This window comes from Nanorana parkeri, unplaced genomic scaffold (genome assembly GCF_000935625.1).
Source record: "Nanorana parkeri isolate BGI_ZX_2015 unplaced genomic scaffold, ASM93562v1 scaffold409, whole genome shotgun sequence".
Lineage (NCBI taxonomy): Eukaryota > Metazoa > Chordata > Amphibia > Anura > Dicroglossidae > Nanorana > Nanorana parkeri.
Genome location: NW_017306677.1, coordinates 749,219 through 777,197, shown reverse-complemented (window position 1 = coordinate 777,197; position 27,979 = coordinate 749,219). Strand labels below are relative to the sequence as shown.

Here is a 27,979-nt window from a genome sequence, read left to right as displayed (position 1 = left end):
CTTAACATTACATAGAAGGGGAAAGCTAAATACAATTTCAGCAAGTAAAAATGGTACGTAGCAATTTTCAAATATTGTGAATGGGAACGTGTAACAAATATAAAGTAGATTTTATCCCAATTTGGCTGCAAAAGTGTAAATACACTTTAAGTCTCTACAGTTTTTACTAAATTGACTTTCCTACCTTCAAAATGTTAAAAGCCTTTGCATGCATAACAGAACAAGATAGTGTTCGTTTTGTTCTTACTGTTTTTTAGAACATCAAATTTGACAGAAAAGTGAATTAGTAACACCAAAGCAGACATATTGAAAGCCTATAATATTTACATACTAAACATTTTCCTTTTTTTTTAACAGATACTAATGTGAATTTGCATTTTCAGATGTAAATAAGCGATAACTGAGCAGTCAACATAGCCAATTGTTACTTAAAAGAGCACTGTGTTACGTATTCTTGTTTTTTTTGGTTCAGCAACATTAAGGTAAAGATATTTGTACTGCACAAATCATTCACTTGTCACTAACTCCTTTGGTACTAGAAGCGAACAGAATAGAATAAAATCACCATCACTACCAGTATGGACTGCTCTTCATAAATGAGAACAAAGGGGTCAGTTATGTCTATGCAGGAGCTAACATAGAATGTCACCTCTTGCGGAATCTTTATTTATTTACTTTGGAATCATAACTGCCAGCGTGTTTGTATGCACCTACATAGCCAGTGTTTTCCACAATGGTCTCCCGGCCATCTTTGCCCTTTCCCTTCCCACTCTCATCGAATCGTTCCTTGTGGGATCCTGTGTACTTGGATGTGTCTGTAAGACGATCCACAGCTCCAGCTGATGTAGCTTTCTATAGAAAGGAAAGGTATTCGATGGTATGACATTAAGTAAGTTATAAAAGCCATTAAATACAAAAACATAGCAAAACAAGCAGCACAGAATCATGTTAGACCCTGAATTGTATGTTTTTCTTTTTTAGTTTTGGATAGAGTAGTGAACTGTTGCAACCCCTGTCAAGGCTTTCCCTGGAACAGGGGTCCCCATTGGAAGATCTCCCTCCACCTCCTGTCCTAGTAACAACTGTAAAGAGTTGGATTTCTCATCACTTTCTGTCCCAAAGACAATGGACACCAGGACAAATAGAGAAGTTGAATCTTCCCTGTGGGGACGCAGACATGAATAAAAACCTGACCAAGGTTTCAACCCTTCCCCACTCCATCTAAGACTACAAAAACATTTTGGCAAAAGATACTGGGAAACTAAAACATGACCCCCAATGACAAAGATTAGGCCTACCAAATGTTTAATCCTGTCTATATAACCAGGTTATATTGTGATCCTAGGAAAACACACAGAGCCATGCCAAAAACTCAATCCCAAATTTGTCCATATTTTATAAAAGCTGTACTTACTTAAAAAGCCACACCCCTGGTCTGCTAAAATAGATGTGGTAAGAGGATATGTACACACAAGTTCTTTAGTGTTTTTCCCCATATTCTACTGTGTTGTGTCCAGTGTAAATTCAGAGGCAACTCTATAGCTAGACAGGAGGCCCTCTTTCACCTATATGGGATGTGTCTAGAGATTGTGACTGGCAAACCAACCCAAAGTGCAGGTAGGCACAACAGGTATACATGATAAGTGAGCAGGTAGAGTTAAGTTGGGCTTGTAGGTGTTGCCCATGAGAGCATGGTGTGCTTGGGAAAAGCTTAAGGAGGCAAAGAAGAGAAGTTTGCTTAGCTGCCATTTTGCTGTACTTCACCTCCTATTACAACTGAGTGATTATATATTTAATATAATGCTTTAGATGCATAAAAAAAAAAATTGGCATTTAAGTGTGTCTGCCAGGGCTGACAATCCTATAAATGAGAGGGTCAAAGTGGGTAATATCAAGGGCTTCTAACCCTATGAAAGTCCGGCTAAAAAGTAAAATAATAATGTTGGTGAATTCACAAGAATTCAAAACACCAGATGAAAAGTGAATTCCATAATATGTAAATGTTCTGCCATTTTCTCATCATTTTCATTGCCAGTGCAGAGATGAGCACAGTATTACTGGTCTCTCACTGTCATATCATATGCTGGTGGAATACAAAGAATGCATTGTATCAGTTTTACAGTAATGATAATGCAAATAGTATATCTTAATACCGTGACTCCTGTGCTAGCAGGTTCCTTCCCGGCCACAAGTGTACACATAGACTCGTAGGCTTCCTCTTTACTTTTTCCTTTAAATTTTTTTGATGAGAGCTCCTCGAGTGCCTTCTGAAATTCGTCATAGGTAATGACTCTGGCGGTCTTTTGTCTGAAATACAATAATAATACATATATGACCTCTATTTTGATCATGCATTTTCTCAGAATGAAGCTATGTAAATAGGAATGTAGTAGAAAGCATAATTTAAACCTGTCACAAATGGAGGCAATTCAAACTCATTGGGGTCTATTCACTAAGCTGCCGAAGGATCTAGCCGTAGCTTCGGCTGATCCTTCGGCTAGCTTCAGGCCTCAGGACCCCTTTGGTGTGCAGGTAAGAGGAGCTAGGAAGGAGGGAGGGAGGGAGATGCAGCCCTGACCAGCCTACCTTAGAACCCCTTCAGAGCCCACTATAGACAGTCTCAGATGGGCTGTGCAGCATCTATGATGGGCTCTGCAGGGTCACTCTCAGGTGAGTCCAGCGCTTCACTAAGCCCTGAATCCAGCGGGTCACCAAGCCCTGCATCCAGCGGGTCACCAAGCCCTGCGTCCAGCAGGTCACCAAGCCCTGCATCCAGCAGGTCACCAAGCCCTGCGTCCATCGGTTTACCAAGCCCCGCGTCCAGTGAGTCACTAAGCCCTGCGTCCATCGGGTCACTCAGGCCTGCATCCAGCGGGTCACTCAGCACTGCGTCCAGTGGGTCACTCAGCCCTGCATCCAGCGGGTCACTCAGCCCTGGGTCCAGCGGGTCACTAAGCCCTGTGGCGGTGCGGTGGGGGGGGCCCAGCCTAAAGCCGTGTAAGGGGCCCCAAAAATTTCTGATGGCTGCTCTGATTGACGTTGCCTAGATAATGGCACACTGTGAGTGTAACACGTGCTTACTTAGTTGCTGTGTTCTTTTAAATATAGATTTGATGGGCTGCTATGTATAGATAAAAGGTAGGTCAGCTTTCTAGCCTTGGATGCAAAATCACATGCAAATATATTATTAAAAAGGCTCCGCTTACTTTACTTTAGAGAACACAATGTCAACATCGGTGCCAGTCACAGTTTTTCCATCTATAACTTTGCACTCTTTACAAAGTTTGGCCCAATTTTTCCCCGTCATTTCTTGACCTGTAGCTTTTGTATCGCCATAGATTGCAAACTTCTTAAAACTTTCTTCTAGAGAAGCAATGCCTGTGCTTTCGGCCATTGTTGTTCTGAAAAACAGAAGAATTCTTTGTTTATGATGGAGAAATGTTAGTTTTAGATTGAAAAACAGTTTTAATAGAAGCTGTGAATAATCTAATCACTTTGTAGTAATTCTTTGAAAAAAATTGACATGTATAATTCATATTTATATAGAGGTAGACATATTTGCTCATTATATATACAGGTTTAAATTGTTCTTCTTCTCACAATGCAAGTCTATAAGTCTGCTAATGCATTGAAAACAATGCACTGCCTATGTGGCTGATATCCTGTCAAAGTAGATGTATACCCTAAATGAATGACATTTGCTTTACTAAAGAACTTATGTTCACATTTTTTTTCCATCCATGCTGAATCTGTGCTGCTGCAGCCTCTTTGCAGCCCCTCCTGTCTACATGCACTCCTGTAATAACTGCAAGGCATTTTCCAGGGTGAGTTTCCTGATGGTGACAACAGTGGACCATGCCTGCATAATGTGTGGTAAAAGAGCCACTTGTTTTCTCCCTTGGAAGCCTATGTGATGGGGTGACACTGCAGGAGCACAGCTGGGAGGTAAGGGCCGAGTGTTGTCATCCTATAACAGTCTCTGAACTAAGTGCATTATTGGCAGGATAACCAGGTGTTATTTTACTGAAAGCTGCAGAATTTAAAATATTGAGAATTAATTGAAAGATCACATTGGGATGTTAAAGCTTTCATGAGATTTTAGGGGTGGGGCTCCATATACTTTAAACGTAAATGTAATCACAGTGAGCTACCGAAAGATCCAATAACAGAAATATATGGAAGGGCAGGCTTGTTATAATGTGAATCACATCTTAAATTACTTTAGGCTAGGTTCACACCTAGGCGACACCTCACCTCGGTTTGCCGCACACTTAGGAGTCGCCATGGTGTGAACCGATCGCGCTGTGGGTGCCTATATTTTCTGGCACCACAGTCGTGGCTGGTGGTTCGCGCCTGTGCTAAAACAGCCGCACGTCGTGTATCGCAAAAAGAAGGTACGTGTACCTTTTTTCTGCATTGCCGCACGGATGTCACCCCATTGAAATCATTGGGGCCTGCATTGTGCAGGACCGCATGATCCAGGGACGCGCGTCCCGGCTGTCATGCGGTGTAGTGGAGGTGTGAACCTAGCCTTAAAGCGACACTAAACTCAGAAGTTAAATCTTAAAAATGCATTAAAGAACCTGAACTATTAACTAAAATGTATCTTATTTGTGTATCACTCGGCTGTAGATCCTCAAATCATCTCTGAATTGGTGCTAACACTGTCCTTCCTTCTGGAGGGGGGCTACTTTTCTTCCCCATGGTCCCTGTTTTTGTTGCAAAGTAGCCACCGCTCCAAGCTCACTCCAGTAATGGACTGCAATCTCAATACAAATTAGTAAACTAAACTTGAGATTGTAGTCCCATCACAGGAGTGAGCTTGGAGTGGTGGCTACTTTACAACACACACAGGGACCATGGAGAACAAAAGTAGCCACCCTCCAGAAGGAAGGACAGTGTCAGCATGAATTCAGAGATGATTTGCGGATCTACAGCTGAGTGATACACAAAAAAGATACATTTTTGTTAATAGTTAGGATGCTTGAATGCATTTTTAATATTTAACTCCTGAGTTTCACTTTAAGGCAAGCACTAAAGTATAAAAACATGCACTCATTGGAAATACATTATACGTTCCCTTTAAGTGCCAACAAATGAAAACTAGAACATATCAATTGTTGCATATAGTAATACACATGCTGTCACAAATGCCTATGGACTCAAGAATTTCCTGTTAATAATTAACAGTATACACACAGTACATATTGACGGGAAAAGCATTCAGCTACCAGAAACACGCTACAGACCAGACGCAGAGTTCTGACTGCATATGTACGTTGTTAATCACTACAATTATAGATCTAATTAAGCCACAGTTATCAGACATCAGCTCAATATGTTTGCCCTTCCAATGTAATTTGTCATACATAATTACTCAGCCTTGTTCACATGTGAACAGAGTCCAGCACACTATCTCATGGCACAAGGAAGAATGCTTATTTTCTATGCACGCAGAGTCAGAAGCTTTCTGTTTTGATGTGTTTTTAGTGGCAACAAGCAGTTGCTATCTGGCGTTCAGCACAAAGTTTACCGCATGGTATTTGTACCTACGCTGCGTTGCTATGTAAGCTCTCTTGGTATATAAATTTATGTTAGTGAAGGCACCTCCTGCATGTTAATAACGTATGCTGGTTCCTCTTGTAAGGTGTGAAGATTGGACATTAATCTTATGTAAGTTAGCTTTCTGGCCTGGACTTGCAAATGTAACCTAAAGTGAACCCTTTGAGGTGAAATCACCACAGTAACTTAAAATCCTTTCATAGGAAGACTTTCATTTGCAAGTCAACCAGGTCACTCTTTGTTTGATGTGAGGAGCAGTTCTAGGCAGCATGTAAATTAAGTCAATGAACGGATACCACTATTCAAGAAATTGTCAAATATGCTAAAATCAGAAAGCCCGCTAAATGTACTTTGATTGGAGTTTCAATATAAATCCAAATTTAGCACACTCTTTTGTGGGCAGGGCTGCAACTTCTTGTCACCTCATTTTGTGTTGTGCAACCTCCTTCTCATGCTGCAGGGTGTGTTTGTGGAGGCAGCAGTGAGGTTTAGCATGAACCAGTAAACACGTTGGCCTACATTTTTAGGTAGGCTTGGTCAGTTTTAATGCTAAATTGTGTGTAATGCTGACAATGACCCATATAAAGGCAGTCCACCGGTTACAAACAAGATAGGGACTGTAGGTTTGTATTTAAAGTTGAATTTGTATGTAAGTTGGAACAGGTAAATGTTTTAAGTGTAACTACAGCCACATTTCTTTTGTTTTGGATTGCATAGGGAAGGGTTTACCCCCTGTAAAGTTTGTTTTGCTGTGTGTGCCCCTGTTCAGAAGATTTCACCTCACTTTCTGTCCCTGTGGCATCTGGATTTTGAAAATGTTGGGTTGTCGTGGACACAAGGATTGGTGATAAAGCTTCAGTGGAGACACCTTTTTCACATGATCACTCTTACAGGAGGGAATTTCCCTTCCTAGGGGTAGATTTCCTTTCACTTCCTGTTGTCTCAAGGACAGTAAGTAAGAATAAATCTTTCTAATGAGGATACAGAAAGCAGTAAAAACCTCACAGTGACCCGGGAAGAAGAGGCGGGCACCCCTCGTCTGCAGGTCTAACAAGAGCCAACTTCCTGTAATGTACGTATAGTACCATGAACCAGACCCAAAAATACGGGCACTCCTTGTCAGCATGAGCGTGGTAGCATTACAACTACCCCTGCTGTACAGTAGTAGCCTCCGTTTGTAAGTAGGAGTCGTATGTAAGTCGGATGTATGTAACTCAGGGACTGCCTGTAATGGGTATATATACCATATAGCGTACTTCAGTGCACAGATGTGAACCATCTGCATGTTGTGGTGTGCAGCTATGTTTTTTTGGGCATTCAGGTGCTTTGCTAGGCCAATTCCAAATCAACTTTGTGCGAGGCCTAGAATTTTCTTTTAAGTTGTAGGTGGACATGGTTAACATTATTTACCTATGTTTCTTGTTATTATCATCATATACTGTGGGGGGAATTTATCAAAACTGGAGCAGACAAAATCTGGAGCAGCCGTGCATAGTAGCCAATCAGCTTCTCTCTTCAGTTTGCTCAGTTAAGCTTTAAAAATGAAAGAGAGAAGCTGACTGGTTCCCATGGGCAACTGCTCCAGATTCTGTTTGCTCCAGTTTTGATAAATCCCCCCTGTATATAAATTGGCAACAAATTACTCAGAAATTGATTTTGTTTACCAAACCAACCTAAAATGTTTCTGCTGGAGGTTCTGGTCCAGTACTTTCCCCAGTTGTGGCCAATATAATATCCCACTTTAAGTCATACAATGGAGTCTCTCCTTTACTGCTGTGTTTTCCATTATGCAAAATAAGTGGAAAAAATAAAAAATCCATTAGCGAGAGGAGGGACATAATTGTCAACGCTGTGGCAGGCGGGAGCAGCAGAATCAGCGAAGGAAATCTCGCCACAAAAGTCTCTAAACAATATGACCCAACTGTCAAACCATCCAAAACTGTAACATCACATTTTAAAGGGCTTTTCTCTGATTGCGTTGTTTTGTTTGATTGAGCTGCAATCTTGTGTCCCTGGAATCAATTAGGTTTATTGTAATTTAGAGGCCCAAATCACTGAACGGTGAGGCAAGGTAAAGTGAAGTGAATCTGGAAAAGTGAAGTGAAATTTTATGTATGGTGTAGAGTGAGGTAAAATGAGGTAAAGCAAACCTTTGTTCACTTCAAATATTCAGACATGTTCAGAAGACGTCTCATTTTCTTCAAAAAATCCCGCAGATGGTTGCATGTTTTATGTGCACACAGGTGCACTTTACTTCATTTAATCTCATTTCACCGTACCTAGCAACCAGGCCATAGGTTACTTTTGGATAAAACAGATGGGAATCATTTATAATAAATATGCTGAACTATTATTCTTATTGTTTAAACCGGAAGTAAAGTCAGTTAAATAAAATAAATTGCTGGGAAGTAGGGAAAAAAAATCTTCCCCTCTCCCCCAGCGATTCTCTAGGATGCCGTAAATGGGCTGGGTGCTGGGGATGAAGAACCTCCTGTGAATATGCACAATGACATCACAGAAAAGCATGCCTGGGGATCTAGAAGTGCCAGCAGCGGCAATGGAAGCAGTGGGGGACAGAGGAGGGATAGAAGATCGATCTGACATTGTTGGAGAAGGACACACTTGTATGGTAAGTGTGCTCTAATGTGTAAGTTCCTATTGTAGTGCAAGTGTAGACACACACAATATATTCCCATTGAATTGGCATTTGCGCAATCTAAGACAAAGCGTTGTTTACTTAAAGCCTCAATAACTAGCAAACTGTTTTATCACTAGATACACAGGTTGGATGATAGGACAAATGAGCTCAGTATTTGTTCAGGGTGCCAAACGATTTTGAAGTTTACCTATCAGCTTGTAACACAATTATGGCTCACATATATTCTGTCACTGAGCTTGTCTGGACATCTTTAACTCATGACTTGTTTACAGGGTCTGTATCATGCAAGATGGCCTTTTGTAATCCAATCTGTCATCTGTAATAATCAGGCCATATTTTATTATCTTTGTAATGATTAATAATTGCTATTTGCTGCTATAAGGAAGAGGTGCATAGCCATGCATAAGTCAAAAGGGGGCATTCATGCATATGCATGAGTTGCCCCAACTAGCTTTTCTCAAAGTGTATGTAAACCTAAGTATACCAATGCAATATATTGCAGCTTACAGGTTGTTAAATATGTGACTACATTATATCTTATTTTTTTTAAATGTTTTGATCATCCTGCCAGTGAGATACTATTTGTTCTAGGGTGACAACACTCACTCAGTGTTCTCCGCCCATAGAAGAGTAATGTTTCCAGCCAAGAACAGAAAGCATATAAGGACTAGATAACACCTCCTCCATTCCTCTCCTCCAAAACATGGAGAAGAAGAATGGTGTTCTGTAGTCCGCAGAGTGTGGGAACAATGCTAACTGATAACAGTCAGCAAAGGCGACAAGAAGAAGTATGCATCAGCTTGCTGGATTCCCCTAACCTTGAAAAATGTACACTAACTTCCTGTTTTGTCTTCAGTGCACAAAGTAATGGGAATCTCCCCAAAGGGACTTAAACAACATATAAACCTAACCATTCCCTACTGTATTCAAGACTAAAAAAAAGAACAGTTTTTGGGTATAGATATACTTACACTTTGTGCCCCAGGACACTTTATAAAAGCACACAAATGACCTGGCATTCAGTCAAAAATATTTAGAAGGTTTAGTACGGTAAGTCAACATTAGCTACATTTTACCCACATAGCTTATGTTACATACTGCGCAATAAGCAGACAATACATTAAGTGTCTTGGGGATTTCCTTACAGCATTGTCCTTCTTCACAGGATTAGGGTTCCTGCATGTAGAGCTTCAAACCACAATTAGCGGGGCCACATGTTATTTCCCAACCTGGATGGGCAAGTTCATTTTAATTGTAACTTCTCATGGATTTATAACTCTGCTAATTTTGTGAGTATGTGATTATAAACAAGTGAATATATACATACCTCCCGACTTTCTGAGATGAGAAAGAGGGACACCTTCCAGCAGGCCTTGGACACACTCCTACCATACCCCCAGTTATACAGATCATTAACAATTTATATGTCAAAAATAATTTTTTTTTCGCCATTACGTTTTCCTTATATTGGCTTTTTTAAAATAGCAAACAAGATAAATAGGAGATAAAACAAAGCTTTTAGTGCGGAATAACACTTTTGGTAGTTCAATTGTACCCTTTTAAAGATATCTGTACATCAGATTAAAAAGAGGGACAATTGAGGAAGAGAGGACAGAGGGATTTGGTTCAAAATAATGGACAGTCCCTCTAAATGAGAGTCAGCTGGGAGGTATATATAGAGGGAGAAAACTATCACTAGCTCTGCAAAATAGAAACCCAACGCATTCTGATGGTTGGTCAAGATTGCTTACACAGTGCATAGATTCACATAATTATATTAGTAATGTCTGTATTATATGTAAAGGTACTTGTATACAAAGATGTTGGTAAAGGTGCAGAAGCACATCTACGTGGGTGAAAATGCTGAAGTCTGGGAATCTACGGGGAATGAACACAAATGAATGGGAACTGCAGCCTGAGCACCCGTAGATACTACATAGTCCAGACTGATGCTATACTAATTTCAGCAGAGAGTATTGCAAGGAAAAACTAACTTTCTTAATTGGTTGTAGATTTAAATTCATCTTTTTAACTCTGGGCAGCAGTGAGTGCTTGTTTGCTATTAGGAGCACATGTTGAACACTCCTTTGGTCAATGATCATACCTCCCAACATTTTAAGGTGAGAAAATGGGATACCTTTTTTTTTTTTTAATTCATAGCGTCTTTATTGAAACGTAGAGTAGTAAAACACAGAAGGTAATGGGATACCTTTTAACAAAAAATATGGAGGCAGAGGACACAACCCTAACATACATATATTTATATGGATCATAATTAAAATAATTGAATTATGATAACATAATAATCCAAATGATGTACAGTTGGCTGTGTAAACAGGCTCTTAGGGCACAAGCATATCTAAGCACACGCTTTACAGCTTGTGGTACATATGTTCCTGCATTTACCCATCCATTTCCTATGGGTCCTAAAATACACTTTTCCCCCAAAAGAATGCAACACAGCACAGATGTTTACTGTGGTGTATGGTGGGTTGTGTGCATTGTTTACTACATTGATGTGGCCCCATAGAAATTAATGGACTCCCCTAAAATGCATGTAGAACATGTGCCTGCAAAGTGCACCAATGCGCTTTACCACGTGTATCTGTGCATAACACGCACATAGTTGTGAATGGGGCCTTACTGATTTTATTAGACAATCTCAGAAGAGCAGATTAATCATTTCAGTATCTCATTGGGGACACCCTGGCTACAGCTTGCTAAAATTTGGTGATGTGAAAGCCCCGATATTTTCCATTGAAGTTAAAATGGGGGAACTAACTTTTTACAAGTTTAGCATAAAACATTCAGACACAAGTGAGTGAAGGATTTACACATTAGCTTATTACGGCGCCAGCTCTGCATTGCAGCTTGGCTCTTATGATAAAACAATGACATCATTCCAGCCCGGAACAGTTTGGCAAAGCAAACAGTCTTGCATTTAAATGAAGCTGTCACCATGAATAAACGTCTCCTGTAAACTATTTCTGCATGTCATCCCACACGTTTACACCATAAGAGCTTACTATTTATGGTTGAATACAGTTCCCTCCATTTGTGGCTCACTGATTGCCAGAGGCTGCCATTCATAAAACTGTTAGACCAATCAAGCTACTTTCATGCGAGAGAATGAAAAGGGGCAAGAACATCAGTTGAATATCGTGTCAACAGGGCAGCCATCAGAAATTTTGGGGCCCCTTACACAACTTTAGGCCTTGGCCCCCACCGTCTCTCACTCTCCCCCCCCTGCCTCTCAATGAGAGGCAGGGGGGAGAGAGTGAGAGACACAGACCACCCAATGCTGAGAGGATGGAGGGAAATGTGAGACACTGACTGACCGACTGACCGATCCTGAGAGGCTCTCAACGTTGGTCAATCTGTCTCTCTCACTCTTTCTTTCACCCCAGTCTCTATCAAAACCCCACAACTCTCGGGGGCCTGTGTCTGCTGGGAAACACTTACCTTTCCCCTCCAGGCAGCAGATATGCTCCTCTTCAGCCAAGATCTTCGATGGTTCTGCCTGGGAAGAAAGCTCCGCCCCTGCACACACATCTGAGGAAGGTACCAATAGTGCGGGGGGCCCGAAACCTAGGAAATTTTACTAATCACAATATTCTATAAGAAAAAAATGATAGCTTGGAGCCCGGCCCACCCGGCCACCTTGGCCCCTTACAATAGTACTGGCCGTACCCCCCCCTGATGGTGGCCCTGTGTGTCAATAAATCACAGAGGCCTAGAAGCTAGTGGTGGATTCAGCTTCACGCCAACCACCAAAAAAGCCAATGTCAGTTTCAAATACTATAAAAATAGGTTGAAAGATGAGCAAGCAAGGAAGTATTTATTTTGTCTCCCCCATTTAGGATATGACATTTACTAGTTATAAAAGACTGGTAGGTATTATGAATACAGCAAAAATTTTTTATATTATTCTGTTAGATTAAAAAAGAACTATGTATAAGAATCAACTGTATTTTTGGGGTGGAAGAATAGCAGAAATATATCTACTTTTCAGTATGTTTCACATCTTTTCACCAGTTTTCTTAAAGGACTTGTAAAGTCCCAGCATATCCTCTCCTATTATAACATCAGCATTTTAATAGGAATACATACTTTAGTTGTTTTTGATAATGAAATCAAAGCTTACTTGAAAAAATCCATTTTATGTAGTGAGTGCTGCCTTCTGTTTGCCCATCACTTTCATCAACTTCCTGGATTCCAAGTGTGCTTTGTATCCCTTTCCCTGCTGCCTGATATGATGCAATCTCCATTTCTCAAGACTACATAGCCCATCATGCATTGCTTCCAGCAAGCAATGATGATGTTACATTGTGGGAAGTGCAGACATTGAGTTGTAGTTCATAAGGCAGGCACAAGGGTGTGCATTGTGTCAGTGCATTGAGGAGGTACATCCTATGGGCTTCTTCAATAAGTAAGTTTACTAACTTCCAGATCCATATGGTTATTAGGAGTGGAATAAGACTCATGGAAATTCAATGTAGAAATGCATACTTATTTTTAGTTTTTGACCATAGATACATTTTAACCTCTTGCCGTCCGCTTGAATAAATGTCAGTCAAAGTACCGCAGAGCTGAATACTGAAAAATGGCCTGGATGGGAAGGGGGTTTAACACCGCGGATGTCAACTGGTTAAGCATCATTTTTGTGACTGTATTGCAAAGCTTTTTACGTGAAATCCTGCCACTAACAGATCTTTCTTTTGCAAGCTGTCAATGCTAATCCAGTGCCTCCCAACTGACAGCAGCATTTTCAGCCTCCAATGCAAGCTCCTTCAGTTGACTGTTGGTCTGCCTATCTGATAAGCAGCCCAACAACCAACTGAAGGTGGGCATGCGGCTCATTGACAGGCAGCAGCTTAGCATTGTCAGCTTGCAACAGGAAGTACAGTTACTGGCAGGATCTCCATGTAAAAAACACTTTGCAACAGATTCACCAAAAATATTTCTGAGTCACCAAAGAAATTTAAAAAAAATGATGATCCATGCAGGCCATTTAACATGAACAATCCCTTAAGGTACAGAATAATACCTTAGTGATCGGCCATGTGGCATTTCAGGAAACCACTCAAAATAGTTAAGCTCTGAGAATTTAGGAGCAGAGCATTATGGAGAGAATGTATCAAAGCTGGAGCAGACAGAAACTGGAACAGCTGCTCATGGCAACCAATCAGCTTCTATGCTCAGTTTGTTCTGTTAAGATTTGAAAATGAAAGAGAGAAGCTGAATGGCTGCCATGCACAGCTGCTCCAGATTTTGTCTGCTCCAGTTTTGATAAATTCCCCTCTATGTATATTATGCAGTATGTAATATTGGAAGATCTGTTTGTGGTACCATTGCATGGCCTTCCAGTATTAGGCTGGATTCATACTATAGCAGTATACAAATGCTGCATTGCTTGGCTGGCTACACTGTAGGCCAATACAACACACAGCCATCTAACAAAAAGAAAGCTATTCAAGTTGCAATGACAACATATGCAGACATCCCAACCTGCAAAAACTAATTTCAAGGGGGTGCCCTCTCCCCCATCCCCCTGGATAGGGGGGTGGGATGGCAGATAGCAGAGGAATTAGCAGATAGCAGAGGAACTGATGCTTCCGCTGCTATCTGCTGGTTTATATCTGCATTCTGACAGTGGCCGCTGGCAGAATAAAAAAAACAACAACACAAAAACATATAGCAGGGGAATGAATAGCTATGCTGGCTGCTATTGGCCATTTCAAATTGCAATAGCTAATAGCAGGCTGGCTATTGTTCCCCGCCTACTGCTGCTGTCAATCAGCAGAGGAGAACCTGATGGAGAACTTCAGGTCCACCTCTGCTGATTGACAGCATCAGTGGGTCTGGTGCAAAAGCCAGCTTGCTATTGGCTATTGCAATTCGAAATGACCAATAGCAGCCAAGTTATTAATTCCCCTGCTATATGTTGTTTTGTTTTTTATTTATATTCTATATTTTATATTCAGTCGCCGTCAGAACACACAAAAAAAAACAGATAGCTGGGGATCCTGAAAAGGTTTACTCTGCTAGATAGAGCAAAGTAAAACCTTTCCGGGTTAAAATGTTTCTCACACGGCCATCAGGAAGCACCTATATGCCCAGGAGAGTTGGGATGTCTGCATATGGTATGTTCCTGCTGCAGTAACCTGGACTTACATATAAAACAATAGCATCTTCTTGAATAAATCAACTTCAAATAACTGAATATAATTTGGTAATCTGAGATCCAAAGAAAAGGAATCTAGAAATGTCTATAGGGAAAATGGTTTAATTTTTTAATCATGTGTGACATCACTTTCCCTTTGCACAGGCTGAACGAGGGAAAATCAATAGATTTCTCCATACACACTATACAGCATGGATGGGGGAATCTACTGTGCAGCCGCAGCACCCACAGCTGCATGAATACCCGCAGTCCAGCAGATCATTTTCCACCCAGCTTAGTTTTTAAATCAACTATTGTCCATGTTGTGGGGCTGACAGGGCCACCCACAGCTGAAACTTGAGTTGTCTATGGCCAGCTACCACAGTTCTACCACATAGGTTATTCTTCATCTAATGAATACACAACCAAAAATTGCTGAAAGCTAAACTGCAGGCAGATGGAAAAAAAACACCAATGAATGCAGCTCTGTATTTATAAAGACATCATTAAATGTATATTGTTTAAATCCAGGAAGTGTAGATACCTGAATTGTATCTTCTATCAACATCTTGATTGAAAAAATGGGACTGGGAGAGGGAGAAGCAGAACAAGGAGCCAATCATTTGTGCTGCAGAGTTCTAACAAGGGACATGGTGATAGGAGGAGAGAGCAAAGTGAGGGATGAGCTCACCTGCTTCTCCTTTCAATGTCCAGGACCAGTAACTGTCACATAACTGCAGCAACAGAAATCAGGCCTCCTTCCCTTCCAGACAGGACTGTTTTGTGTGGTAGAGCTGTATATTGTATGTGTATGTATGTATATATATATATATATATATATATATATATATATATATATATATATATATATATATATGTGTGTAATTATTATTTTTTCATCTGTGTATTTAGCTGTTTGCCTGGAGTTCAGCTTTAAAGTGATGTTACGTCCATAAGTTATATATTATATTAAGTCCATAAGTACCCAGATATATTCATCCCATATATACTGTATGCCGTATACCCAGACAGTGTTATTTCTTAGAGAATTGTTCTTACATTTAGGATGGCAGCACCTCAGGGTCCGTCCTCTGCGCTCTGCTTCCAGTTACAAACACATCAAGTCTCCCAGGTCACAGTTTAACTGCCAGCATGCTGTGTGCCACGCCCCCTTTCCTGCTCCCTGTGGCAACATACACAGAGCCGTAACCAAGGAGACCATAACAACTTTCCACAACCCATAAGACTCTTATAAGATAAGCAAGGACTCTTTCACACAGCGTACGGTCGGGCCATACAGATCCGTGCGGTGTGCTGGTGGACGCGGCCATACACTGTCATACGCTCACTCGAGATGCGCATTCGAGTGGGTGCGGCTGTCCGTGCTCAGATGCAGACAGGATCCATCCATCGCCTGCACTAGCCACGTGGCCCATCAATGCCTGCATTCCAGTCCGGTGCGGTCAGAAAAACTAGTGCATGCAGCATTTTTTCTGACTGCACCGGACTGTAGGCACTGATGTGACACACGTTCCGGCCCGGCACGTCCCCTCCTGCCCCAAAACAAAGTGAGGCAGCTGGAGTGCAATCCAGTACGTTCTGGCACCAGTCTGGCGGAACGCATTGGGGCTGGTGTGAACTAGCCCTTAGAGTTTATCAAAAAAGTGGAAGGGTGGGGTGGGCACCTCCCTGAAATGAGAGGGACACCTCCCTGAAATTGATTCTTTCAGGTTGGGATCCCTGGAAATGTGACCTACTGCTTGGGTTGTAGAAAGCCAGATTAATGGCTAATGCTCATGCCATACCACAAACACTAGCTCAGCAACATATGTAGCCGACCACATTCACTCCCCTTTTCTGCTAACCATGCAATGAGTCACAGGGACATTTTTAACCACATGGTAGCCCGGTTCAGAACCTGTAATGGTGCCCCAAAGAGAGAAAAGCTGACAATTTTAGAATATGGCGTCAGAATCATTGCATTGGTTGGCATCACTGCATACAGAAACTCCTTACAAGTCCTGAGGCAAATATAAACTTTTCTGCTTCTACGAACTCATGTGTTAAACCAAGTCAATGTACATTTTATCAGCACATCATAATACACGTGACTTAACATACACTGTTCCCGGGTGTCAAGCAACTGTTAGTATTTTAATCACTTCTGGCATTTTGTCCACTATTAAAATATACCGAAACACCTGTCAAAAGTGTGAAAATATATTTATAGAAGTAAGGCATCAGTTACTATAGATATTCACAGCAGGTCATTTATTTGACTGTATCATGTAATGCAGGTTATGTCTTACACATACATTCTGTATTATGTACATCACTGCATTAAAAAGAACCCACTGAAACAAGTGTATTGAAGTAGTGATAATCTAAGAAGTCCATGCATATGGATCCTTGATACAGTCACTAATAGGATTGTGCTGTATTATTGGGGGAAATTAAAATGTAAGGTGTTGTCCACAGCAATTAGGCTATGTAGGGCAAAGCAATTGAAAGTGATGTTATGTTTATTGCTATAGTGTTCTCTTCCTTTGTAGAAGAAAGGGTGAAGAGTTTGGAGAAAGCAGAAGAGTGAACAATCTAGGCCAAAATAGCTGATTTGGAAAAATTCTCCAATTCAGCTCACTTTCCAGTTCAATGTTGTATGTTGTCCTAGATTGTTCACTTCTCCTGCCTTCTCCAAACTCTTCACCCTTTTGTGAATAACCCTGTTTGTATTTGTTTTAACTTGTTTCTGAAAGGTGGAAGGACATTCACCTGGTATGGTTGTGCGGTTGTGCGTCTCTGTCAAGAATTTTAAAATAAAGTCACCTGATGTGAAAGACAAATGACAATAAAAAACTCTATAGGTGATAATCTAGACAAAATACTAACCAATGATTAAAATAAAAACTGGAACTAAGATGATATAGGACCACTGACCAAAGCTACATATCAGAAAGTTTCAGCTTACATTACAGCTGGAAGTTATTTGGTTGTTATGTTGACACCTTTCTTTCATTTAAATTTAGGAGTTAATCTTGCACTTAAATGCACTTAAGTACCCTAACTATTAACAAACTAGTAAACTAAATGTGAGATTGTAATCCATCACAGGAGTAAGTGGTGGGCGATGGCTACTTTACAACACTACATGCACCATGGGGAACAAAAGTAGCCACCCTCCAGAAGGAGGACAGTGTCAGCACCAATTCAAAGAGTATTTGAGGATCTACAGCTGAGTGATACACAAATAAGATACATTTTTTTTATTAGTTAGGGCACTTGAATGCATTTTTTAAGATTTAGCTCATGAGTTTAGTGACACTTTAAAAATGCATTCTAGTATCTTATCTATTAACAAACATGTATCTTATCTGTGTATCACTCCGCTCTGTTGTAAAGTAGCCAATGTTCCAAGCTCGTTCCCGTGATGGACTACAATCTGAATACAAATTAGTAAACCAAACGTGAGATTGGGAGTGGAAGTGGTGGCTACTTTACAACACACACAGGGACCATGGGGAACAAAAGTAGTCACCCTCCAGAAGGAAGGACAGTGTCCGCACCAATTTAGAGATGATTTGAGCATCTACAGCTAAGTGATACACAAATATGCTACATTTTTGTTAATAGTTAGGGTACTTGAATTAATATGTAACTCCTTACATATTAAGTTTAGTGTCGTTTTAAAGTAGATATAAACCCAATCACTCATTGAGCCTTAGCTGATAGAACCCTGCATTGTATGTGTGGATGACGAAGGCCCGCCCAGAAGCCAGAGCATCAGAGAAAGGCAATATGCACCCAAAGCCTGCTAGAACAAGGAATATGATGAGTATTATGCCTTATATCTCTACCCCTAGACTTGGCATTTAACCTTGCAGTGTGTGTGGAAGGCTCTACTGCAAGGGTAGTTTTTGTGTAATTCCCTGAGTTCAGCTTTAAGGTAGGCTCAGACAATGTGTTAGCATATTTCTTTTTTTTTATATCCTGAGGTGTATGCAGGTGAGGCTCTCAAAGCAGTGTAATTATGGAGTATTTTGTGGGTACAAAGACTGCATACTGTGTAGTAAAGTATATAGAGTATTTAGGCTGAGACTCTATTTAAAGCGGAACATAAGTGAAACAAATTGTGCGCAGGCAGGCTCTTTATTGCAGAAGAAATGCTATGTCTCTTTGGCAATTAAACAACCTGCCTGTCTGCATTGTTCTTTAGAATGTACACTGAGCTCTGCATGCACAGTTCAGTGTTCATTCTCGACACTCTTCAGTGTTGAAATGAATGAACTCCAGTGCCTATATGTCATTCCTGCCCAGCTAATCAAGATGGCCGATGGTCCCAACCTCGGAAGAAGGCTGGGTGAAGATATCAGCACTGGCAAGGGAGCAATGAAAGGTTAGTTTAGTTCTGCCTTTACCATTCTTCTATGAGTCATACCCAATATTTAGGCATATAGGCAACGATTACATTTTTGCTTCAGTATCATTTCTTCAGCTTTGCATTGGTCATCTTGAGAAGCTTCCAAACTAAAATAGCGTAAAGGCATGCAACTGCCCAAAAACTTTTAGACAGACTTTATTGTTTTGATATGTCCTTTTAATATCCATTTTATTATAAAGTTGTTACATCTAAAGCATTCAAGCTCCAGTATGAAGCAGAAAAGTCTTCTATAGTTAGCCTTCAAAAAATAATTTTAAATACTGAGGTCAACATTACTTGTTATATTTTATAGCCATTGTATTGCTTCACGCCAAATGTAATTTTAATTACAGGCTAAGTAAAGTCCAAGTTAAATATTGCTTGTGCAAAGGCAATAGGGAGAAGTTTTTTTCACTACCTAGTGCAGACTCAAACCTAGGCTTATACTCATTGGTATCTGATATTGCTTTGATTCTCTTGAGCTGGTCATAGACATTAGAGAATGGTCAGAGTTTCATGTATGACCTGATCATCTCATTATGTATTTTTTGCAACTTCCCACCAAATGTGTTGCCTTCACTGGAAAATGCATGCACAATAGGAATATCATCTATTTCCACCATTGTACCATTGTGTTAAAGTATGTTGGGTAAACGTTTAGCCTGCATTTTGGGTGTTTTCACCTGCTGTAGTTTGCTATTCAAGTCAATTTAAATGGAGCTTTTGAAGCAGTGCTTGCATGTGTTTTAGTGGAAACATGTCCTAAACATGGTTGTTCTAGTCACATAAGGCTTATTTAGAGCAATGGAGCCCTATAGAGACAGGGAAAACATTAGTGATCGGGCAAGGTTTTTTATGCAGAATGTGCAGGTTTATACCACCTTGGGAATTGTCCACCCTCTTAAGCTCTGTCATGGTGCAGGATTAAACTTGCCAGAGAGCGTTGACGCCTTTGACACGTTTATGATTAAACATAGATACAGTATGTTTGAAACATGTCAAGACTTTTGTCACTGCATGTAGATGAATATACCAAAGAGTCTAGTCCTGGATAATTTTTGTGCAATGTTTTTTAACCCAAATAATCGTTTTGTTCCCAGAGAATGCTTCTATATCCCATAGGCAATTGACAGTTGTCCAATCAAGCCAAACAAAGTCAGACTGCAAGACTATTATCCAATATCGATTTATTTCTTTAGACCTACCAAATACACAGTTTGCCAGAGAGGACAAGAGTTTTCTCTAGTGGATGCAGAAGTCAAAACTGGCAGACACTTTTTTAAGCAGTGAACCATCTCATGTGCTATGTTTATGCCCAACACCAGCTAAAACATTTCTTTTTGTTTTCTATGGAGTACGGAAAGTTAAAGAGTTTTGTCTGCATTTGACTTCTGTGTATCACCGTGTGGGAGATTTTCCCTCACTTGCTGTCTAGGCCAAGTGTCAAACGGAACAGGAAGAGAAGAGCAATCTCCTCTATGAGGACATGGACAGCATTGGTCAGAAAAATGTCCCTATCAGGGATTCAGGTTGTATGCAAAACTGACAGTATTTCTAAACCTTCCCTGATCAGTACAAAACTAAGAAAAAGGTTTTGGCTCAGGTTAGACCAGTGCTAAACATAAAGTAAATAAGTATGATCACCTGCATCCAGAAGAAATATGTTCTGGCTCTGTTGGGACTCTGTGGGGCTCTGACTCAGATGTCCATCACTATGGCATCTAAAGAAGTGTGGCCTTTTGATTCGTTAAAGGGTCACCCTTCTCAGAAATGATCATTTCCATTGGAAGTGGAGTCTACATAAACCACACAATGCTATAATGTGGTTTCTTAGGGAATCAAGTTGTAAAAATTCCTGCCATAGTTTGGTCCTCCTGCCTACATTGGAGTTGCCTTCTCTATATTATAGAATGAATGCAATGCCTTATTATAACCATGGCAGGTGTGTAGATCTGGGAACACAAGCCCAGAGATTCCACTACCTGAGTTCCATAGATATACAGTATAAAAAAACATAAGGTGGTTTAGCTAGTAGTAGTTAGTCACATTCAACTGGACTTGTTCTGTAATGCTGAAAATGTTTTACAGCTTCTAATGAGTGTCAAGAACATACCCCAGCATTCATACATGCGTGTTCCTGACACTCATTAAAACTGAAGAACAGGCTTGGATAAGCTGTGAAACATCATCCACTTTACAGAACAAGTCCAGTTGAATGTGACAAACTACTACTAGTTACATCATGACCTAGATAAACGAGAACCTTCCGAGACATGAGGTAGTTTAACTTTCCAGCATGTACAAGAAACTGAAAGATCAATTTTGTATGGACTGACACTTTAAGCTTGTGTTTCCCATATTGGTCCTCAGGGACCACATCTTTCTAACCAGTCTTCATAGGATCACAGCTGAAGTGACTAATGCGTTACATTTTAGATATTTCTAAGCGCATGTCTTTATGCTGTCATACTTCCCAAGGACCGCAGCTGGGCAACATCACATGAAACAGTCTCCGTTTACAATTTCCTGACTTAAATGGTTTATTCATGTTCTGTGTCACATTATAATGCATTTTTGGTTCAGTTCTAACTGGTCCTGTAATTATATATACAGTAAAAGCACAAAACACGTTACCAAGCGTATCTATGGGTGATGTTTATGATGATTTCCTAGACCTCAAACTTGTGGATGCTTCTCCCCATTAACATTTATATAGTTAACATAACATTCCGGATAACTGAATCATTTATTGTACACATCCACCACCCAATTCTGTATCCTTGTGAGCCCTGCAGGGAGATCATGACACTGCTGTTTCTCATCCCACCAATCCCCATTACGGCAGACTGTGGTGACGTAAGCGAGGCATAGCAGAGAAAGCTTTGGGGGAGGCAGTGGGTCGCTTTTCACAGTGATTGGATAAAAAAATTGGCTATTTCCCAATTGTTGCTCTTAGTGGAGCCAATAATTATTAAAAGTACATGAGTGTCATAGGGACAGCAAGTCTTAAGTATAGCACAAGGATATAGAATATTTATGTAGCTACTCTAAGTGTTCTCAGTGCATAGAGCAATGACAAGATCTCCTGAGACAGATAACACAGATGTTCTTGTAACAAATGAATATTCCCTGTAGACAAGCATATTGTTATGCTGCACAAAGACAGTCAAGGAGCCAAATGTATTGTTTTTCTTTAAGTGAAAATGTATTTCCCCTACTTTGTGCTATATAGTGCAATGCTTTTATTTTTAACCCATTATATAGACACGATGTAAATGATAACATAACAACACAAACATATACATACTGTACATTAGGCACACCATCCGCTTTTAAAAGATGGCACATGCTGATGTACCAAAAGACTGTGTATAGCAGAGGTTTACATACAGTATATAACAATAGTGGGTATAGGAGGAAGTCTATAGGGGCAGGGTATTTGGAAAGGAGACATAGAAATGATTTTGCTATTTTGCACATCATTTGTAAAATTTTCAATCAGGTTTCTGATTTGGCGTGGTAAGACATAAGCAAGATTGCTAATAATGATCTAGGAATGTGCATTCTCATTGATTTACACCAGTAGTCTTTATTATAGCAGGATTACAGGACCAGGATGAGCTGTCTAGAGATGAAAACATTAGGCTAGAGCCCCACCCTACAGAGCTGAATTGAAAAATTGCTGATTGATGTAGCCCTTTATTTCTATTTTTAATTCTAAGTTATGTTCTGTAGTTAGTAAGGGGCCAACGGAGTGGATATTTTTATGACAAAGTAGTGATTTTCCTTCTGAGATGAAGCAAATGACAGTGATCAACAGCTGCTTCTAGACATGTTTATCTCACACCAAGTCTATTGTAGCTATGGATGTACGTTAAGCTCACCATACATTTTAGAATCTGTACAATCTTTGGAAAATCAACTATAAAATGTACCAAATTATGTAATATGAGGACCTACATAAAATACCAAGTCAACCTGTATCCAATCTTTGCACTACATAGTTGTTGGTAGATCTAAAGGAGGTTATACAGTCAGATTGTAACATGTGTGGTAAGCTTTAGTCAGATCTAGTTTCCAGTACATGTGAATATGTACATTTCAATATACACTCCTGCAGGCATGTATTCTCCCATGCATGTAACATGTGCTCACGTATTTGCATACACATGTAGATACCAACGATTTCTCACAAGTTATTGCACATATAGTATAAATAGGGAAAAACAGCCACTTCAATCGGGGAAATAACCCAGAGAAAGTAGCTAGGTTTGTTTGAGTCGCCCCTACTTGGAAATATTACCGCACAAACATATAGATACAATTACAACATTTTATTAATACATTTCATTAAAACCATAGACTACGAAAAGCAAATAGAACCAGAACACAAACCCTTGTGACTGGTCCACTGGTCCCATATCAATCAGCACCTCCACAGAGGCTAAGAGATAGACTAATATCTATATAAGACTTATACCTGTTTAGAGACCCTCATGGGCATTTACCCAGAAATGGTCTGGGAGGTATTTTTTTCAACATTTCAGCCATTTCATTCTGGTCTACTTCACTTTGACATAGATCTTCAGCAAGTGGTCATATTTCCACTCACTGTAGCGTTGGTGAATTCTATATTACGCTGGGAATTGTTTAGGAATGACAAAGTGGCATAATAATGGGTAACTTGACCCACCAATTTAATGTAATCCAAAACTTTCAAGGCATGCCAACTGTCAAGGTTACCAGTGTGCTTTCTCTCAACCGAACCGAAGTCCTCAGATAGCTGGTGTGATAGTTGATCACATGTGCAGGACCATGTCAATTGCAATCCATACAGATTCTAAGATGGCACCTTCCTTGGCTGTAAAAGTTATGAGCGCGTACTTCCGCTTTAATATTATAATTTCCAGGTTCCTTTAAACTGGTCATAGATAGCAGAGAGAAGCTGGAAGTGTGGGCATAGTCTGTCTGCCTTCAGGTATCTGTATTGGCCAGCACTTCCCTGAATATTTGTGTTTTAGGCCTGTGAGCTGCACATACCTCCAGCATCAGCTTAGCAGGGGGAAACGGTATGTGATTTAACAGGTTTTTCTAACCTTCCCAATTGTTATACCACCCAGGCAGTGGTGTCAACGACATAGGTGAAAGCCACAAATAACAAACTGGGCGACCACCATCTAATGTGTATAGACACCTTTGGAATCAATTCCCTCTGTCCCTCTGTTTAGTCTAATGTATCCAACTCTATAAAAATGTAATATTTAAAGTGACACTAAACTCAGGAGTTAAATCTTAAAAATGCATTTGAGTACCCTAACTATTAACAAAAATGTAGCTTATTTGTGCATCACTTGGCTGTAGATTCTCAAATCATCTCTTGTTCGGTGCGTGCAGTGTCCTTCCTTCTGGGGGTGGGTTCTCATAGATCCTGTGTGTGTGTTTTAAAGTAGCCACTGCTCCAAGCTCGCTCCTGTAATTAATTATAATCTCAATACAAATTAGTAAACTAAGTGCGAGATTGTAGTCCATCATGGGAGTGAGCTTGGAGCAGTGGCTACTTTAAAACACACACACAGGATCTATGAGAACCCACCCCCAGAAGGAAGGACACTGCACGCACCGAACAAGAGATGATTTGAGAATCTACAGCCAAGTGATGCACAAATAAGCTACATTTTTGTTAATAGGGTACTTGGATGCATTTTTAAGATGTAACTCCTGAGTTTAGTGTCACTTTAACTATCAAAAGTGTTATACGACACTATACCTTTCATCCAACCACTAAATGATTGCATTTGTTATTTCTGAAAAGCCAGCATAAAGGAAAAGAAGTGGTGAAAGGAGGCGAGTCTAAACAATCATTGTGTTTTTATTTTTGGTCCACATAACATGGGGCGTGGTAGGGGTATATCCTTACCATCTCAAAAGTTGGAAGGTATGCCTTTACATCAATGGGACATCTATAGCAACGGCTACAAATGGATAGTAAATATTATGATATTCATAACCTTTGTGTATATAGTATGACTATTTGATTGTGATAGAGAGATTGTGCTACACCCTCACTGATGAACTCCAATAGAAACGTATGGTAAAAGTACCTCTATGGCTCCCATACTCTCAGTTTTAGACCCCAGTACAAGAAGCCAATGGTATCACTCTGTTTCATGTACTTTGAATGAATGGACTCTACACTGATACCCACAGTCAACTGCCACTTGTCATACAATATGCTGAAAATGGAAGTAATATTCAGTATATTGACCATGTTTGTGGGCATTTTGATTAGAGAGGAGTATAACAGAAGAAATACTTCTCTGGTACACTCCAGTATAAGAACACAGAAAAAATCATACATAAAGTTCAATTTACAAAACCAATACACAAGTATGAGGAGTCTTCTATTTAAAAGGTGGCAATCATTTTTAGCTATTTTTAGCTTTCACTATCATGCAATGTTTAGTATTTATTTCCCTGCATTTTCCTAAATATATTTCAAATCCATGCTTACTTATTTATTGTTACTTGTGTTTATAGGTCATAGATACAACATCATTCAAATGGATATTGTGATACAGGGCAGATTATGATTTGTGTTTACAGTTTGTTTTTCTGCCTTTATACTTTTGAATTACCTGTTGTGTGCAATAGAAATTGTATTATGCTATGCTCTCTGTCTACAGCTACTGATCACATCTGCCAGAAAAGGGTGGAATAACATTTGAAATCATTATACACAACACTCTGCTCCATTCAGATATGTTATGACAGCGCCAAAGGAACCTGTACCATCTTCCGTCCAAAAACGATATTTGCTGACATAAATCTTAATAGTCTACCCAAAGCATTGTAAAATAAAACACACACTGTAACAAATAAATCAGCGCTCTTCTCTGGAAACAAAAAGCTAGTAAAAAAACCCATTACAGTCACTCTCCCACCCTGCATGAACAGATGTAAAAATCTGTCTACGGCTCATGCACAGTAGCTGGGAAGCAGAGATAAAAATACTACAACATTAGCAGACAAGGGAGACTGAGGCAGTGTTTATATGAAAACATGCCTGGGACACCATGCATGACTATATTCAGCCACAGAGCTCTACAAGCACATCTCAGAGCTGGCTGAGAATTAAAAGAAAAAGGATTTTTTTCTGCATGGGGAAAAGGATCATCCTACATAAAATGCATCGATTGGGGTTCTAGCCCTTTTGCAAAGATACATGCCTATTTTTTTTTTACGCACCTGCAGAAGAATTTGGAAGGAAATGGATTGCTAAACTGATCTCTCTAGCAGGTAAAGGCTAGGAAAGCAAATAACAAAATAATTTTATTGTGGAAGAAGTGTGCCTGTGCAGTGACTGAAAGAGAATCCTGCTCTTACCTCCTGATTCTCTCTGTTCTGCTATAGACGCCTCCTCTCCCCGCCTGGCCTGTAGAATGAAATGCTGCTTTAAAGACTGTAGGGCTATTATCTTGTGTTTATTCCTGTATCCATAGAGACATCCTGTAAAACATCAAGGGAGTGTAATATAAATATAAGTGACCAAGGTCATTGAGAGAGGCGTAAGAGATGTATTCTTCTTGCTTGCAGCAGACAAGATTTCACTTGGTGGAGATGCAAGGCTCTAGATGGGGTGCTGTGGGAGAGGGGTGTGTCAGGAGAAGACAAAGGCTGCTCATTAGGGACCAGGATGTGCTGGCTAGCTGTACCAGGACTGGGCTACAATGTCTCCCAGATTCTGCTGCAGCTCCATGCCTTCCTGCAAACCTTATACAAATATTATATGTTATTCACTTTGGCATAGATCTGCAGAAGATGATAATTATATATTTAAAACAAATATTTATTGCTGACAAAGATATAAATAAGAATATGCAGAATATAAGTGAAAATGCTAATATTTCTGTATAGCTGTTTATATGTGAATTTTAGTGCAACTTTTTTGGGGGTATTTGACACATCAGCAGATATTAAAAAAATAATATAGTCAGTTTGGCATACATCTGCATAAGATGAAGGTGACATATAACAAAAGTCCTTATTACTGACATAATGTATGAATCAGAATATGCAGAATATAATTTTCTTTACTGTTTCTGTACAGATTTTAGTGCAATTTTAGTGCAATAATGCATCATTGCATTTGTTAAATGTAAGGCGATTTTATTTCTTTCTTTCATTCTTTTTTTTTTCTTTTTTTCTTTGACACATCAGCAAATGTTATACAACTATTATATTTCTGTTATTCACAGATCTGCAGAAGATGATGGTGGTATACAGTATATAAGAAAATCCTTATTGATTGCTGACAATAGATATGAATCAGAATTTTTCTATATAGCTGTACATATCTGAATTTTAGTGAAATAATGTATCATTGCATTTGATAAATGTAAGACTTACTTTATTTTTATTATATTTGACACGTCAGCAAAAAATGACTTAAAAAAAAAGTGATCAACCACTCTATGATGATACATAGAAGGGCATTAAAATGATATGTCAGTGCATAATAAAAACATACATATATTTATTACATCCCCCTTTTCTCCCTGGGGACTCAAAGTGCTTAGGAGGTGAGGCAGCCATCTTGGGCATGCTCAGTTGAGCCAATTAACCTACCAGCATGTCTTTGGAATTTAGTCTCTATATAAAAAACATATTTGTTGCATATACATACCTGTATATTCTGCCCGAAATCTAGAATGCCCCTAACTTTCTGTGCTCTGAGTCTGTGTTGTGCTGAAATCCCGAGCAGTGTTTTCTGCTCTGCCCAGTTCTCCTCGGGGGAATACAGAACATCTCACCCCGTATGTTGTGAAGATGGGTAGGGATGAGTGAATCTGCCTGGGTCTAATTTGCTGAGGGATCAGTGAATCCTGTTAAAAATTCACCAAACCCTAGCTTAGTTGGTGAATTCCATTAAAGTCTATGGGAGACAAATCTTGTTAGCAAGTTCTGGCCATTTAAGGTAATGGGCAAACTACTGCCATATAAAGACATGGGGAGCCCAGCACTGCAGTGGGGGGCATGAATATCAAAAACTGATCAATCCCTATATGGAGACATACTGCTTTTAAAGGTTGTTACAATGCATAATAAAAAAAAATATTACATCTCTCCAATACATGCAGATTCCTCCATGTTTTGTCTCTATTAATGCTGCAAGTAGAGA

At 39.8% G+C, this 27,979-nt stretch overlaps 1 protein-coding gene across 1 annotated transcript; it reads right to left on the bottom strand.

Moving 5' to 3' along the window:
- Positions 1–452: 452 nt before the first annotated feature.
- On the bottom strand, positions 453–26,484 carry TPPP3 (tubulin polymerization promoting protein family member 3). Its single transcript, XM_018559647.1, has 4 exons — positions 26,185–26,484; positions 3,207–3,401; positions 2,154–2,307; positions 453–852 (listed from the first exon to the last, which is right to left on the bottom strand). The coding sequence occupies exons 2-4, from the start codon at positions 3,392–3,394 to the stop codon at positions 664–666; spliced, it is 531 nt and encodes a 176-aa protein (XP_018415149.1). The 5' UTR covers positions 3,395–3,401; positions 26,185–26,484; the 3' UTR covers positions 453–663.
- Positions 26,485–27,979: the final 1,495 nt, after the last annotated feature.